We start from the raw sequence: 17,728 nt of genomic DNA on the forward strand, positions 1-17,728 counted from the left end.
CCTCCAGTGAGTGGGTGAAAACGCCTTGTTAATGAGAGAGATCAGGCTGGACATATATGATAACATAAAACATATAAAACCTCCAGTGAGTGGGTGAAAACGCCTTGTTAATGAGAGAGATCAGGCTGGACATATATGATAACATAAAACATATAAAACCTCCAGTGAGTGGGTGAAAACACCTTGTTAATGAGAGAGGTCAGACCAGACTGGTTCAAGCTGACGGGAAGGCAGCAGTAACTCAGATAACCACGTGTTACAACAACGACGTGCAGAAGAGCTTGAAATGGATGGGCTACATACAGTCAGTGGCAGGAGGTATAGTACCTAATAAAGTGGTAAGCTGAGTGCATGCCAGCGATAATAAACCTGATTCTGAAACGCTGCCTGACCCGCTGAGTTTGTAGGATCTGCAGATTTCCAGCCTCCACAGTATATACACCCTTCATTTAGATCAGAATAAAAACAGGAGAACGGCAAGGATAACAGACGATCTTATTGGACATTTTTAAAAACAGATGGTTTTGAAGTCTCATCTCAAGAACAGGAAAAGTTGCACATTTAAAGTGACATTTCATAAAAGAACAAAGAGGTCTTAAAAATCCCCTTCAGCATAACTAAGGGGAAAATAATTATATATATATATAAAACCACAGCATCTATTACACCAATGAAAATCGATGTTTGATGTTTCTTGCCCTGGTTACACAGGAAGTCTGGAAAAGGAGAGAGTTCTTGCTCCAGTGTCCCACTGCAAAATGATATTTTACTGAGTTCAAATCAGAAAGACCGAATAAATAAATCTTGCAGGTATTAGGGAGGAGAGTCCCCTCAGTTCATGGATGTAGTGTGACATAGTAAATAAGAAATAAGATAAAACATATAAAAATAAAGTTATATTGCATCAGACGTCTGGCTTTGAGCGAGTAGTGTACAGAGTGCGGGGTGGGTGGTCAGAGTCAGTTGACAGATCCTGGGTCGGTGACGGGCATGGTGTGTAGGACCTCGTCGAGGAGCTGCAGGGCGCGGTGGAGGTGCACCTCGATCCAGCAGGGAGTCTGTTTGATGCTCTGCCGTGGGTAGTCTGGACCCCAGCCCTTGACGAAGCTTAGCCGCAGAATGCAGAGACGCCTCAGGTCATCGACGCCAATGCCCGCGGCTGCTGAGAGACCTGAAATACACAGGGGTGAGGGGAGGGGGGTGGCAGATTCAGTGGAAGAACAGGAGTGAGCACCTCTCCTTCCACACCCCAGTGTCAGGTGCTGGACCTTCAGGGTCCTGTCACCCACAGATGTCACCCAGCAAGCTAATATTCAACAGCCACCCCCCAATAAATTCATGGAGCCAGCCACCGACGGCAACTGCTGCCCACCTTAGCACGCTGACCCCACATCGGGACACTGCCTTATGCCCCGTCTACCCACCTGATACTTCCCACCTTTGCCCTTTCATTATCTTCCCAAACCCCTACACCCCCTCGTTCACTGCTCCCCAACCTCTCCGTCCTCACCGCCTCCCCCTCCCCACCATATAACTCATCCCCTTTCCCTCATTCCACTCCGCTTACCTTCTCCCTTCCTCCCTCACTCCCCAGCCTGCGTCTACCCTATTCGCTCCCTCCCCTCTCAGCCTGACCCCTCACTTCAGGCTCTGCACCATGTACCCTACCTGTAGACCCAATCCCTCTTCCGAGGTTTGCCTAATGATGTTGCAGCCATCTCCCCAAGCTCTGCCCTAATTCATCAAAAAGCCACCGTCACCCTTGCCTGAGTTTTGTGCAGCACAGAAACCGACCCTTTGGCCCATCTCCTTAATACAGTTTTTTTTGCTCACCCACTTGCCCACAGTAGATTCATATCCTTCACCTATTTCCATGCCTCCCTATAAAACCCTGGGTTGACCACACTAGGGCATACTGTGTTCAGTTCTGGTCACCTCATTACAGGTGGCCCCGGTTTTCAAACGTTCGCTTTACGACAGCTCGCTGTTATGAAAGACCTACATTAGTACCTGCTTTCACTAACCAAAGAGGATTTTCACTTTTACGGAAAAAAGACGCCCGCTTTATACGTGTGTTTACCCCGAGAAAGACTACAATGACCGTGAAGCCTTGTGCAGGCAGTTGTGCGTGCATGCATGTACGTGCACGTGTGTATGTGCTGATTTTTTTCTCCAAATTGATTTTGGCTCGCTCTTCCTGATTTTGATAAGTGAAACTACACCGTACATACAATATATCTACTTTATATAGGCTGTATATTTATCTTATTCCTGCTTTTACTCGTGTTATTTTAGGTTTTAGTGTTTTTTTACGAGTGTTATTTGGTTTGATTTGGTAGGTTGTTTTTTGGGTCTGGGAATGCTCATCCCACATAAATTAACGGTAATTGCTTCTTCGCTTTACGACATTTCGGCTTACAAACAGTCTCACAGGAATGCTGTACCTTCAGATAGTGGGGGGAACCTGTATGGGAAGGATGTGGAAGCTTTAGAGGGGGTCCTCCTGTGCTGTTTAGTTTTAGACTCCCCTACCCTGGGGAAAAGGACTTGTCTGCACCTCCCCTAACTTTATCACTAAGGTCATCCCTCAGCCTCTTTCACGCCAGGGAAACCGTCCCCAGCCTATCCAGCTGCTCCTTATAACTCAAGGCCTCCAGCACCACCTTTTCTTCACTCTCTATCGTAGATTCTTTGGCCCATCTAATCTGTGCAAAATATTATTCTGGCTACCAATTATTCAGTTATCAATTTCCATTTCTGCGGGAATTGCTTTTAACTGACAAGAATCCCAATTTTACCAAGCGCCAATGAGAAACATTCCCAAGCAGAGCCAAGAAACAAAATACAAGTAAATAAAAGGTAAGCAAAACTGTACAAATAAATAGATAGATCCGTTCATAGACCCACTACAGAAGGGACGCAAGGTCACTGAGGCAAACCTTTGAACCCTGTATGTAAGAAAGGGTATTCTGCCATTGCAGAGGGTCCAGGGGAGGTTTAGAAGAATGTCTCAGGAATGAAAGGGTTAATGTATGAGGAGTGTTTGATGGCTCTGGGCCTGTACTAGAATGAGGGGGGGATATCTATCAACTATTGAAAGGCCTAGACAGAGTGCACTTGAGAATGTTTCCTAGAGTGAGGAGTTTAGAAGCAGAGGGCACAGCCTCAGAATACAAGGACATTTCTTTAGAATGGAGATGAGGAGGAATTTCTTTAGCCATAAACTGGTGAAATAGAGGAACTCACTACCACAGACGGTTGTGCAGCCCGATTCATTGGGTGCGCTTAAAGTGGAGGTAGAGAGATAATTAATAAGGGTATCAAAAGTTATGGGGAATATGGGGTTGAGAGGGAAAATAAATTGAGTGTGACCGAATAACAGCAGACTTAGTGGGCCAAATGGCCTGATTCTGCTCCTAAGTCTTATGGTCATAAGACTCTGTAGACAATTAAGTACAACACTATGAGCAGTAGATATGCTGGTTTTAACAGTCATGGCTCTTCACGGACATCGATACACCCAGGAGAGGGTTTCTGATTTACAGCTTTAGCTGAGAGTTAGACTTTGGGACGTTTTTTTTGCAGAGATATTGCATTAGGGTGCGAGGGTGAGTGGCTACTTACTGACAGCAGGGGCGATTCCTCCCACGGATCCGGGCCCTGGGATGTTACCAGCTACAGCCGCAGCCTGTGCAGCGGCGGCCGCCTGCGCCGTGGCCGCTTGCTGCTGCATCTGCCGGTGACACTGACGCAAGTCAAACACCTGTGGGGGAGAGGCGGACAGCGAGAGAGCGGATCAGTGGGGTGGGGGGAAGAAAAGAACGAATGCATGCACGTACCACTCTCCAGCTTGGGATGTCACAGATTCAGTCACTCTGTACAGGAACAGGCCCCTGGGCTCATTATATCCCCGCCAACTATTGTAGTTGTATACACCAGTCCCGGTAAGTTGGAAGGGTGTTCGGAGGGAAGGCAGAGAGAGCCAGTGTTGGTTAGTGAGGTGGGCGGGGGCAGAGGTAAAGGTAAAGTGGATAAGCAAAGGGTTTCACCACAACACTGAACTGATTCCACAACCTATAGATTCACTTCCAAGGGCTCTACAGCTCAATATTATTTATTTATTATTATTTTGGGGGTTTTTTCTTTGTGTTTGCACAAAGTGTTCTCTTTTGCACATTGTCTGTCTGATCTAATTAAGTTCCTTTGTATTTACTATGAATGCCCACACGAAAGTGAATCTCAGGGTTGTATATGGTGACATATATGTACTTTGATAGTAGTTTTACTTTGAACTTTGATTGTGCACCTTATCCTGTTCTGCAACTGGAGATGGATGAAAGAAGAAAGGAGGGATAAGGAGGAGGGAAGGGTTAGACTCATTTCGAGTAGTCAAGAGGTCAGCACAATATCATGAGCCCCAGGGCCTGCACTGTGCTATGTTCTGTCATAGGTCCTCTGGTCCCTTCGAGAACCGCGCAAGTCTCCGGTCTCCTCCCGGTACGTCCCCCTCACCTTGATGTACGCGCCAGGATAGATTTTATGCACAGCGTCTCCGGGTGCCCGCCCCGCCTCTCGATCCAAATAGTAGCTTTGCACAAATACAGCGTGGTCACTCAGGCATCGCATCCAAACATCACCCTCGCCCCGACACTCCAGCTGGACTCCTTTACCAATGTGCAGCCTGCAAAACAGCGCTCAACTTCAGTTCCCTCACGCGCACTTTCAGCTTCGTGTTCACCGAGGAAAGCACCTGTCCTGGTCCAACCACCTTGATGTCACGGGCAAGAAATCTACTCACTCGGGAAGGTAAAGAATCCACAGCAACTCTTACCACCATTTTCAGTGCACCAGAGTGGGCATTCTGTCTGGATGAATAATGACCCGGTGAGGCAACTACTCTGCACGAGACCACCAGGAAGTGCAGAGAGTTGTGGACACGGCACAGAAACCAGCCTCCCCTCCATGAACTCTGTCCACATGTGTTCCTGCCTCACCAAAATCAAATACCCCATCCACCCCTGACCACCCCTCTTCTCCCCTTCCCCAAATGGCTGAAGATACAAAAGCCTGAAAGCATGTCCCACAGTCTGAAGGACAGCTTCTAACCTCCGTTATCTCCTGGGACGACAAGATGGACTCTTGGCCGCATTGTGGCCCTTGTGGCCATTGAGTGCCTGCACTGCATTTACTGCTTTCTCTCATGCTACAGCAATCTACTGTTCTAATGAATGATCTGTAAGGATGGCAGGAAAAACAACATTTTCACTGTGTACACAAGTATTGTGTGCATTTCTGGTCACTTACCTACAGGAGAGATGTCAATACTCTTGAAAGAGTACATAGAAATCTTACAAGGATCTTGCTGGGACTTGGGGAGCTGAGCTCTATGGCAACCACCATCTCTAAGTAAAGCCTCAGAGTCATACAATTAAAATATTTTTAGAGATACAGCAAAGTTACAGGCCCTTCCGAATGAATGATTCCGCACCACCTGATTTCACCTGCCTCTCCAGTGACCTGGATTCAATCTCACCGCTGCACATTCTCCCTGTGGCCGTGAGGGTTCCCTCGCACATTCCAAAGAAGTAGGAGTTTAATTGGCCACATGGATGAAGTTGGGTGGTGCGGGGTCATTGGCTCGGAAGAGCCTGTTTCACTGAACGGCATCGTGCCCCAGGATGTGTAGCCTCCACAGGTGCAGAGATGTACGGACACCTAATGTGTTTCCACCAGGTTCTCCGGTTTCCTCCCACAGACATATGGGTTAGTAGGGTAATTAGTCATTGCAAATTGTCCCATGATTAGGACAGGATTAAATTGGTGGGCTGCTGGGCTGGGTAACTGTGTTGCCCGGCCTCGTTGGGCCAGAAGAACCTGATACTGTGCTGTATCTTGAAATAAATAAAATGATTTCTGTTAAAACTCCTCCCTCTCACCTTAAACCTACACTGTATGAGAGGGTGGTTGATGGTTGGCAGAGATGATGGGCTGAAGGGCTGTTTCCTTGCTGTAATTCTGTGACAACGTAGAGCATCATCCGGGATGGGATTTGGAACTAATAATCGGCGAAGTCAGCCATGCATGAAGTTACAGCAAACCCTGACACTAACCTGGCCTTCTCACTGGTGTCAGTCCTATGTACGTTTGAAAGCTGGCCGAGGCAGAAGCGATCTCCTCCTGATGGGTCCACATAGCCGTCGACCGTCACCACCGGGCAGCTGGAGGGAACTTTGAACATCTCCCCCACCTGCACATCCATCTCAAAGTAGGTGATTGAACACCAGAACTCAGGGCCTACAGAAGAGGGGATGGGGCAGATGGAGCAATCAAAGGTGAACAAGGAAAAGAAAGCTCATCCAACCGGAGAACATACTCTACTGACAACAGGCCCAACTCATCCACACTGACCTAGTCCCATTTTCATGTGTTTGGCCCGTATCCCTCTAAACCTTCCTTTTCCATGTACCTGTCCAAATGCCTTTGAAACCCAATGCTACCTGTCTCTGTCACTTCCTTTTGCAGCTTATTCCACATCCAACATCCTCCATTGTTTATTCTATTTAAAGATACAGCACGGTTAAAGGCCCTTCTGGCCTAGTGAGCCACACCACCCGTGTCACCAATTAACCATCAAACCTGCGTATCTTGGAACATGGGGGGAAATCAGAGCACCCGGAGGAGACCCACACGGTCATGGGGAGAACGTCCAAACTCGCTACAGGCAGCAGCAGGAATTGAACCAGTGTCGCTGGTGCTGTGATAGCTCTACACTACCGCGCAAGTTACCTCCTTGGTAACGCTCGGACAGCAGGATTGGCACACCTTGACCGCTTCCAATAAGAGAACAAAGACCGTAGAACAGTAGATCACAGGTACGGCTTTTCGGACCACGATGTTGTGCTGAACTCTTAACCTACTCCAAGACCAATCTAACTCTTCCTTTCTGCATAGCCCTCTTCCTTTCAACCATGGGCCTATCTCAGTCTCTTAAATGCCCCTCATGCATCTGCCTGTTTCACACTCCCACCACTCTCTAAGTGAAAAAACACTTGCTCTGACATCCCCTCTATGCTTTTCTCCAATCACCCCCTCTCATTTTAGCTATTTCCGTCCTGGAAAATGGTCCCTGGCTGTTCACCTTAACTATGCCTCATCATTTTAAATACATCTCTGTAAAGTCACCTTTCATCTTTCTTCGCTCCAAAGAGAAACGTCCTAGCTCACTCAACCTTTTCTCATAAGGCATGTACTGTAATCCAGGCTGCATCCTGGTTAATCTCTTCTGCACCCTTTCGAAAGCTTCCACATCCTTCCTAAAACGTAAGGTCCAGTTCACTCTGTTTAACATCACTGACATTGTTTTGCGGCAGCAGTACATTACAATGCACGATAATAAAACTATAAGTTAAAATGAGAAATAAATAACACAAATTTAAATTAAGTAATGCAAAAAGAGAGCAAGAGAAAAAAAATACATTTAGTAATGAATGCGTTGTCCGTTCAGAAATCTGATAGGGGTGAGGAAGGCATTCCTAAAACTCCTGTACCTCCCCCTGGATGGTAGCAATGAGAAGTGGGCATGTCCTGGGTGCTGGGGGTACTGGAGTGACAGGGGAGGGGTCTTAATGATGGAAAGAAAGCTCTTTAACGAGAATGCAGAGATTATGGAACTTGTTAGCACAAGGTACAGCTGAGATGCACCTTAAGAATGGGAGAAAGGCAAAGGAGGATTTGATGGCAGCCTAAGATTACTGGGATGGGCAGAGGCTCACATGGAACTCCTGTAGAAGCACAGACCAATTTGACCCGTTGCTGTTATTTATTACTTGGAGACGCAAAGCATACGAGAATCAGGAGCAAAATACAAATCTCTGGAGGAGCTCAGCGGGTCAGGCAGCATTTGTATAGGGAAATGGATGGCTGCTGTTTTGGGCTGAGAGTTTGGAGGGAGATAGCCGATATCAAGAGGGAAGAGAGAAGGGTGAGGCAGGGTCTGGAAGGTGACAGGTGGAACCAGGTGAGGAGGGAGATGATCGGACAGATAGAGCCAGGTGAGGGGACAGGAGGGGGTAGGTAGGGACAGACAAGGAGAGAGCTATAGGGGGTAGATAAGCCAGGTGAGGGGACAGGAGGGGGTAGGTAGGGACAGACAAGGAGAGAGCTATAGTGGGTAGATAAGCCAGGTGAGGGGACAGGAGGGAGTAGGTAGGGACAGAGGCTGGTGTGATAAGCAGACACAAGAGGCTGCTGAAATCTGAAGTAATGAAGGTAATATGTAATCCAATATGGGAGGGATGATTAGCAGATGCATCCAGGCTGGACAGAGGAAGGACTCTGAATTTGTGGATCACTGGGCTCTCTTCTGGGGAAGATCAGACCTGTACAAAGTGTACGGGTTACACCCAAACTCCAGGAGGACCAATATCCTTGTGGGCAAGTTTTCTAGAGCTATTTGGGGGGGGGGGGGGGAACAGAGTGACAGATCAGAGGATGGGCACAGACAGTAGAAAAGAAACAAAGAAAATACTGGGTGACAGGAGGTGGCAGGAGAACTGGGAGCAAGAAAGAAATACAGGGAAATCGGGTTATGTTAAACTGGAAAATTCAATATTCACCCTACGGGGCTGTAGGCAAGCCAGGCAGAATGAGACAATGTCCCTCTAGCCATGGAGAGGGCTGAGGACGTACAGGTCAGTGTGGAAATGGAGAGGGGTGCTGAGTATTTTGAGAACACTCTTACCTGGATGGTTGGAAATGGGTTGCTGATAGGATGTCCCATTGTGATGCGAAGACCCTGAAATGAAAAAAACCGTTATAAACTCCATGTTATACTCAAGGAAGGAGGCAGAGGAAGTGGAGCGAGTGCAGGCATGCTGGGTTTAATCTGTGCCAGGTTAAAAGGCTAACCCTGTAGAAGGACCTTCCCATCAATACTACTCTCCAATGTTTCAACTGGATTAACGACATCTGCGACTGACCCAGTGTGCTCATTATTCTTACAGAAACATGGTTCCAGGACAACATCCCATGCAACATCAGTCTTCAGGCCATGACACACAGGACCTAGGTTAATATTATTTTTCAACTATATTGTGCTTTATCAAAGCTACATGAGCTGTGTATGTCCATATCAAAGTTCAAAAGTGCATTATCAAATAATGTATGAATTATACAACCCTTGAGATTTGTTTGCTTACAGGCAGTTGCAAAGCAAGGCACTCAGAAGAACCCAATTTTAAAAAATAAGACCAACCCCAGTGCCCACAGAGACAGAGGAAAACTCAAAACAAACCATTCAAACAATAGAAGCGAGCAAAACAACAACATTCCAAACCAAACTGAGCCCAAAGTAGGCCTCAGGCCTTGGTAGTCAGTTCATTATGTTAGCATGGCAAATTGTAATAAAGTTCACAGACACAAAGCACAGTAGCGGAGGGGGGGGCAGTCTCACAGCCTTAGCATCACTGTTATAGGAGCCCCCAGACTAGCAGGGCCAGCATTTAAATTGTGCAAACCTTGCACTAGGACCCGGGACCCCACCACAACATATCATTCTAAGCCTAGATTTCTGCTGGAGACCATCAGAGAAGACCACACAGTGTATACTGCATACCTTGGCCCCAGAAGAAAGATGATTCATTTAGCTGCATATGTGTATGGTCAAATGACAATAAACTTGAACTTGAAAGCCTATTGGTGAAGGAAAAACAGCTTTGTGGCAGATGTTAGCACTGGCTTAAGCATGATTGTTCCATAGTAATTTGAGATACTTTCTAACAGAGGGATATACTGGCTGAAGGCACTGGTCAGATCTCACCTGGAGTATTGACAGCAGTTCTGGGACCCTCATCTAAGAAAGGATGTGCTGACATTGGACAGGGTGCAGAGGAGGCTCATGAGAATTATCCCGGGAACAAAGGGATTAACATACGAGGTGTCTGATGGTTCTAGGCCTATACTCGCTGGGGTTTAGAAGAATAAAGTGGGGTCTCACTGTATTCTACCGAATATTGAAAGACCTAGATAGGGTGGATGTGGAGAGGGTGCTTCCTATAGTAGGGGAGTCTAGGACCAGAAAGCACAGCCTCAGAACAGAAGGATGTCCCTTTAGAACAGAGATGAGGAGAAGTTGCTTTCACCACACGGTGGTGAACCTTGCGTAATTCATTGCCACAGACGGCTGTGGAGGCTAGGTCAATCGGTGTATTTAAAGTGGAGGTTGATATCCCTTGATTAATCAGGGTATCAAAGGTTATAGGGAGAAGACAGAAGAATGGGGTTGAGAGGGATAATGAATCAGACATGATGGAATGGCAGAGCAGACTCGATGGGCAAATTGATCTATATTTTATGGCTTTCAGTGACACAACTGAACAGGTGTTAACGAAGTGTTCAAGTTCACTCTATAGTCACTCAACCGTACATGTGTACACAGCCAAATGAAACAACCTTCTTCCAGACCAAGAAACCAACAGCGCCTGCCTGTACTGCACATTCTCTGCAGCTCTCACACTTTATTCAGAATCAAAATCTTCCTCAAAAGATAAATGGCAGGCCAGCATTTTTTCAAATGATTTTTTTCAAATTTTTTCACATTTTTTCAGATGTGGAACTCAATACCTAAAAGTATAAGGGATGCAGACTCAGCTGATCTTCTAAATGACAGTTCAAACCTTTACTGGGTTCAAGTTCACCTTCGGTTTACTGTCATTCAACTAGCACATGTGGATCATCAAATGGAAACAGCGTTCCTCTGGATCAAGGTGCACAACACAGTACATATAACTCACACACAACTCAAAAGTAATAATACCACAAATAAATTAACAAATAACAAGCTACGTATGTGATACAAGTTAAAAAGTACACAGTAAAGTGCTACTGGCACTTTATATGCAATGAGACCTGGGTGGAGACAGGGGGCTCAGTAGTCTTATGGCCCAAATTTTTGGGTGGCATGGTAGTAGTTAGCACAACATTTTACGGTAGTAGTGACCCTGGTTCAAATCCCGCTGCTGTCTGTAAGGAGTTTGTACGTTCTCCTGTGACTGCGTGGGTTTTCTCTGGGTACTCTAGTTTCCTCCCACAGTCCAAAGACGCACAGGTTGGTAGGTTCATTGGTCATCGTAAATTCTCCCGTGATTAGGCTAGGATTAAAAACTGGAGGGTTGCTGGACGTCATAGTTTGAAGGGCTGGAGGAGCCTATTGCCCACTGTATCTCGATAAACAAATAAATCAGGCTTCACCAATGTCTTACACAATTTCAACACAACATCCCACTCCCGTACTCATGTCCTGATGAAGGGTCTCAACCCAAAACACCGACAGTACTTTTCCCTATAGATGCTGCCTGGCCTGCTGCGCTCCACCAGCATTTTGTGTGTGCTTCCTGTACTCATACAATGATTTATGAAGGCCAATGTGGCCAAAGCTTTCTTTACAGCCTCATCTACCTGTGACACCACTTTCAAGGAATTACGGAACTGTATTCCCAGATCCCTCTGTTCTACAACACTCTTCAGTGCCCTACCGCTCTCGGTGCATGTTCTACCCTGGTTTGTCCTCCCAAAGTGCAACACCTCACACTTAGTCATAGAGCACAGGAACAGGACCTATGCCTCCCTCTCGTCTGCCTGACACAGTGGTGTCAAGAAAACAACCTCTCATTCAATGTCACAAAAACAAAGGAGCTGGTTGTGGACTACAGGAGGAATGGAGACGGGCTAACCCCTATTGATGTCAATGGATCTGGGGTTGAGAGGCTGAACAACTTCAAGTTCCTCGGCATAAACCAGTGAGGATCTCACGTGGTCTGTACACACCGGCTACGTGGTGAAAAAGCACAATAGCTCCTCTTTCAGCTCAGATGGTTGAAGAAGTTTGGTAAGGGCCCCCAAATCCTAAGAACTTTTTACAGGGGCACAATTGAGAGCATCCTGACTGGCTGCATCACTGCCTGGAATGGGAACTGTACTTCCCTCAGTCGCAGGACTCTGCAGAGAGTGATGTCGACAGCCCAACGCGACTTCCCATGATTCAGGACATTTACAAATTCAGGTGTGTGAAAAGGACCTAAAGGATCATTGGGGACCCGAGTCACCCCAACCACAAACTGTTTCAGTTTCTATCATCCAGGAAACAATATCGCAGCATAAAAGCCAGGACCAACAGGCTCCAGGACAGCTTCTTTCACCAGGCTGATTACTTAATGCTGATACAATTGCATTTCTATGTTATACTGACTATCCTGTTGTACATACTATTATATTACAAATTACTATAAACTGCGGATTGCATATTTAGATGGAGACGTAAAGATTTTTACACCAGGATGCAAGTAATAAAGTCAATTCAATTCAAAGTCCCATTGACCTCCACCTGGACCAAGCCCTCCTTGCCCCTCCCTGCATTAAATTCCACTTGCTTCTGAAATACAATTGAAACATACAAACGTTTGTAATTTATTATCTTTCTTCCATTAACAAAACCCTCCTTAGTTTCCTTTAAACGATTACCACCTCTATGCACTATTGCAACACCCTTGCAGGCAGCCCTCTCAAAGGACAGGTGGGAACTCACTCACCATTATGTGCTGTGTGCGTCTGTGCAGTCGAGGCAGCGTGTCGCAGCAGAAACGGCATCACCCCTGGCTGTGACGTCTGACCTGAAGGAAGACAAGATCACGCAGGGTGCTTCCATTAACAAGGTAGTAATGTAGACTTCAGTAACTAAACATAAGAGCAGGTAGCGCATCACTTTACAGCACCCGCTATCAATGATGGGATGCAATTTCCACCGCTGTCTGTACACTCTCCTCATGACCACATTCCAAAGACGTACAGGTTAGGATTAGAGTAAGGTGGCCATGCCTTGTTGGCACTGGCACCATTGCGACACCTGTGGGCTGCCCCCAGCACATCCTCGGACTCTGTTGGTCATTGCCACAAATGGCACAATTCACTGTATGTTTTGAGTACACATGACAAACAACGCTAATCCCTTTAAAGATTCTTGAGCAACACAAAACGCTGGAGGAACTCAGCAAGTCAGGCAGATTCAACAGTCGATGTTTAGGGCCAAGACATTGACTATTTATTCCCCTCCATAGATGCTGTCTGACATTCCAATACAGCTGAGAATCACAACTACTTCCAAGGTCTAAGCAGTTAATAAAGATGTTTAATGCATTTGAATAAACTATCGCTGCTTAAAACTGACAGTAACAATGCTGACTGAGGTCCTATATCTCTCCAGATCTCATATAGGAAACGTGGCTGAGGCCAGGGATACAGATACTTTTGAGAAAACATGTTTACAACTTCCCATACTAACTATCTTGCTGGTAAATGTACAACCTCTAGTAAATAAAATGGATGATCTCAAAGATAGAAAGAACATTAGGACTGCATGCGTACTTTGTTTCTCGAAATTCCCCTTCCTTACCGGATGCAGCGATTCAGATCGACAGGTTCACTATACACCGTCAGGATAGGACTGTCGAGTCTCCCAAAAGCAGAGGTGGAGGAGTATGCCTCATGATCAACTCCTCTTGGGGTACAAATGTATCAGCGCTGTCCTAATTCTGCTCACCAGACCTGGAATCTCTTGCAATTCAAGTTCCATCCATTTTACCTGCCGCGGGAGATTTCAGCGATCATTTTGGTGGCGGTGTCCATTCCACCTCAGGCCAATGTCAAACAGGCTCCAGATAATCTGAACAATAGGGTCAACATGCACAAAATAACACACCCCGACACCTTCACCATCGTTTTGGGGGATTTTAACCAGGCCAGCTTGAAACGCTCACTAAACAATTACCATCTACAAATCACTTGCAATAGCAGAGGAAACAACACACTGGACCATTGCTACACCACCATCAAGAATGCCTACCATGCTATTCCAAGCCCTCACTTTGGGAAGTCTGATCACCTGGCTGTACTTCCACTCCCTGAGTATAGGCAGAGACTGAAGACTGCAGCACCAGCAGTGAGGACCAGGAAGGTTTGAACAAGGAAAGCACAGGAGTACCTCCAGGACTGCTTTGAATCAGTGGACTGAACTACATTCAGGAATTCATCTTCAAACCTGGATGAGTATGCTGCAGTTGTTACTGACTTCATTAAAACCTATGTGGATGAGTGTATGTCTATGGAAACTTGCTGTACATTCCCAAACCAAAAGCCATGGATGAACCAGGAGGTACGTACATCATCTGCCGAGAGCTAGATCTGTGGTATTTAAGTCTGGTGACCCATTACAAGAAAACCAGGAATGACTTGTGGAGGGCTTTTTCAAGAGTGAAGAAACAATTCTGAGTCAAATTGGAGGTGGTGTCGGATGCACGGCAACTCAGGCAGAGTCTGCAAGACATTACTTCCTACAAAGCGAAACCCAGTAGCATGAATGGCAGCAATGCTTCACTAACAGTTAAGCTCAATGCCCCCTATGTCCGCTTTGAAAGGGAAAATATAACTACAGCTGTGAAGATCCGTGCTGCACCTGGTGGCCCTGGGATCTCTGTCTCGGAGGCCAATATTAGATCGTCTTTAAGGAGGGTGAACCTCAAGCCAGCAGGCCTCGATGGAGTACCTGGTAAGGCTCTGAAAACTTGTGCCAACCAACTAGCAGGAGCATTCAAGGACATTTTCAACCTCTCACTGCTATGGTTGGGAGTTCCCACCTGTTTCAAAAGGGCAACAATTACACCAGTCCCTAAGAAGTGTAGTGTGAGCTGTCTTATTGACTATCATCCACTAGCACTCACATCTACAGTGAAGAAATGCTTTCAGAGGTTGGTTATGGCTACAATCCACTCCTGCCTCAGCAAGGACCTGGACCCACTGCAATTTCCCTAGCGCCACAATAGGTCAATGGCAAGCGCAATCTCAATGTCTCTTCACACGGCCTTAGATCATCTGGACAATACACAGCTATGTCAGGATGTCGTTCATTGACTATAGCTCAGCATTTAATACCATCGTTTCCACAGACCTGATCAATAAACTACAAAACCTGACCCTCTGCACCTGGATCGTCAAATCCCTAACTAGAAGACCACATTGGATTGGTGATGACATCTCCTCCTCACTGATGATCAACACTGGCTCACCTCAGGGGTGGGTGCATAGCCCACTGCTGTACTCCCTCCGTCCCCATGACGTGGGGAGGTGTGGCTAGGTACAGCTCAAATGCCATCTATATAAATTTGCTGATGATACAACTATTGTTGGTAGAATCTCAGATGGAAATGAAAGGGTGTACAGGAGTAAGATATACCAGCTAGTTGAGTGGTGTCACAGCAACAACTTTGCACTCAATGTCAGTAAGATGAAAGAGCTGATTGTGGACTTCGGGAAGGGCAAGACAAGGGAACACACACCAGTCCTCATAGAGGGATCAGAAGTGCAGACAGTGAGCAACTTCAAGCTCCTAGGCTCCTAGGTCTCAAGATCTCAAGAGTATAACCTGAGCCCAACATATCAATGTAGCTATAAAGGTGTCAGTGGCTATATTTCATTAGGAGTTTGAAGAGAATTGCTTTATCAAGTAAAACACTTGAAAACCTCTATAAATGAAGAGCATTCTGACAGGCTGGTATGGGGGGTACTACTGCACAGGACCGAAAGAAGCTACAGAACGTTGTAAAGTTAGTCAGCTCTGTCTTGGATACTAGCCTCCACTGTATCCAAGACACCTTCAAGGAGTGCTGCCTCAGAAAGGACCCCCATCACCTTGGCCTCCTGGACTGTCACGTAAACCCTTGCAGTTCATTGTCGTCCTTAGGGCATGGAAACTTGCTGACCTTACACAGCCAGTCTAGGCCCACCCAGGGTCAATGAGCACTGGACAATAAACTTCAGCATTAAAGCAACTCCATCTGCCTAATGTGGATTTCCCACTTACATTTAAATTCTTGTCCCCATTCCTGTTACCACATGTCGGTCTATGGTCTACTCCTTTGCCTCAATGATGCCACTCAGGTCGGAATTCTGTCAGGGTAGCCTCCAAACTGATGGCATGAACATCGATTTCTCCTTCTAGTGATTTTTTTCCAACCCTCTTCCTCCTCCTTCTATTCCCCAATGTGGCCTCTTACCTCTTCACCTGCCTATCACCTCCATCTGGATCCTCCCCTTCCCTTCCTCCCACGGTCTTCTCTCCTCTCCCATCAGATTCCTTCTTCTCCAGCCCTTTTCCTTTCCCAACCACCTGGCTTCACCTGTCAACTTCCAGCTGTCTTCCTTCCCTCTTCCCCCTCCTCCCCACCACAACCTTTTTATTCTGGTATCTTTCCCCTTCCTTTGCAGTCCTGAAAGGTCTCGACACAAAATGTCGACTGCTTATTGATTTCCATAGATGCTGCCTGACCTGCTGAGTTCCTCCAGCATTGTGCATGTTGCCCTGGATTTCCAGCATCTGCAGAATCTTGCTTTTACCCTTACAGACTGAACCCTGATCAGTTTTACCTGGCACTGTGAAGCGGCTGCACTAACTGCTACGCTACCATGTCACCCTGTGCCAGGATTAACCACAATGCCATGGTTACGTTAGTTATTTTTGTCAGACTAATCACAGAATGTGCTGTACAAACAGATGACTATCATCGGTGGGTGATAAGCACAGGAAACCACTTCGTTCTGCAAAGCAAGATATCTTGGTGACTAAAGATCGGACTGAATTAGACATTACAGAACAGCAATTATATGTAACAAGAACAAAGTTTCTGATACTAACAGTGTAGGAGAATTGCATGTAGAATAAACTATAGATAAAAGTTTGATTTTTATCATAAGGTTGTGTTTATACAATCAGTAGCCATTTTATTAGCTACAGGAGTGAAACCCGGTATGGTCTGCTGCTGCTGTAGCCCTTCCACTTCAATATTTGACATGTTGTGTGTTCAGAGATGCTTTTCAACACACCACTGTTGTAAAGCATGGTTATTTGAGTTACTGTCACATTCCACCACCTTGAAACTGTCTGGCCATCCTCCTCCGATTTCTCTCATTAACAAAGCATTTTTGCCCACAGAGCTGCCACTCACTGAATGCTTTTGTTGTTTCTCGCACCATTCTCTGTAAGCTCTCGAGAGGCTGTTGTGCATGAAAATCCCAAGAGATCACTTTATGAGATACTCATAAACTGTCTGGCTCCAACAATCATCCCATGGTCAAAGTCACTGAGATCACGTTTCTTCCTCATCCTGATGGTTGGTCTGAACAACAACCATGTCTGCATGCTGTTAGGCACTGAGCTGCTGCCACGACGGGCTGATTAGATATTTGCATTAGATATACTTAATAAAATGGCCAGGTAGCGTATAATTAAGTATCACAGAGTTGACATGTAGTGGGTTTAAGTGTCTTAACAGTCACAAGGCAATGCAGCACAGATATGGGCTCTTTGACCTGAACCCAGAAGGCATGGCAGCAGCTCCACTTTGTTAGGAGTTCAAGGAGATTTGGTATACAGTCGGCCCTCCTTATCCGCGAGTTCCACATATACGAATTCAACCAAGTGTGAATCGAGAAAACCCGTAAGGTCTCTCTCCAGCACTCGTTTCAGCATGTACAGACATTTTTTTTTGTCATTATTCCCTAAACAATACAGTATAACAACTATTTTACATAGCATTAGGTATTATAAGTAATCTAGAGATGATTTAAAGTATAAGGGAGGATGTGCATAGGTTATTGTGAATCAGGATCGACAAAACCGAAAGTT

General features: G+C 46.1%; 1 protein-coding gene across 4 annotated transcripts in view; it reads right to left on the reverse strand.

Moving 5' to 3' along the window:
* Window positions 1–478: 478 nt before the first annotated feature.
* Window positions 479–17,728, reverse strand: part of smad10a (SMAD family member 10a) — a 118,522-nt gene continuing 101,272 nt past the window's right edge. For all 4 annotated transcript variants that reach the window (XM_059980135.1, XM_059980136.1, XM_059980137.1 and 1 more), the window contains 6 exons: window positions 12,585–12,665; window positions 8,741–8,794; window positions 6,111–6,294; window positions 4,513–4,681; window positions 3,625–3,763; window positions 479–1,171 (listed from right to left, as the gene is read on the reverse strand). In XM_059980135.1, the coding sequence (XP_059836118.1) occupies window positions 960–1,171; window positions 3,625–3,763; window positions 4,513–4,681; window positions 6,111–6,294; window positions 8,741–8,794; window positions 12,585–12,665 (839 nt within the window). In that variant the 3' untranslated portion in view covers window positions 479–959. The remainder of the gene's footprint in view (window positions 1,172–3,624; window positions 3,764–4,512; window positions 4,682–6,110; window positions 6,295–8,740; window positions 8,795–12,584; window positions 12,666–17,728) is intronic.

The sequence above is a fragment of the Hypanus sabinus genome, chromosome 9 (assembly GCF_030144855.1).
Source record: "Hypanus sabinus isolate sHypSab1 chromosome 9, sHypSab1.hap1, whole genome shotgun sequence".
Lineage (NCBI taxonomy): Eukaryota > Metazoa > Chordata > Chondrichthyes > Myliobatiformes > Dasyatidae > Hypanus > Hypanus sabinus.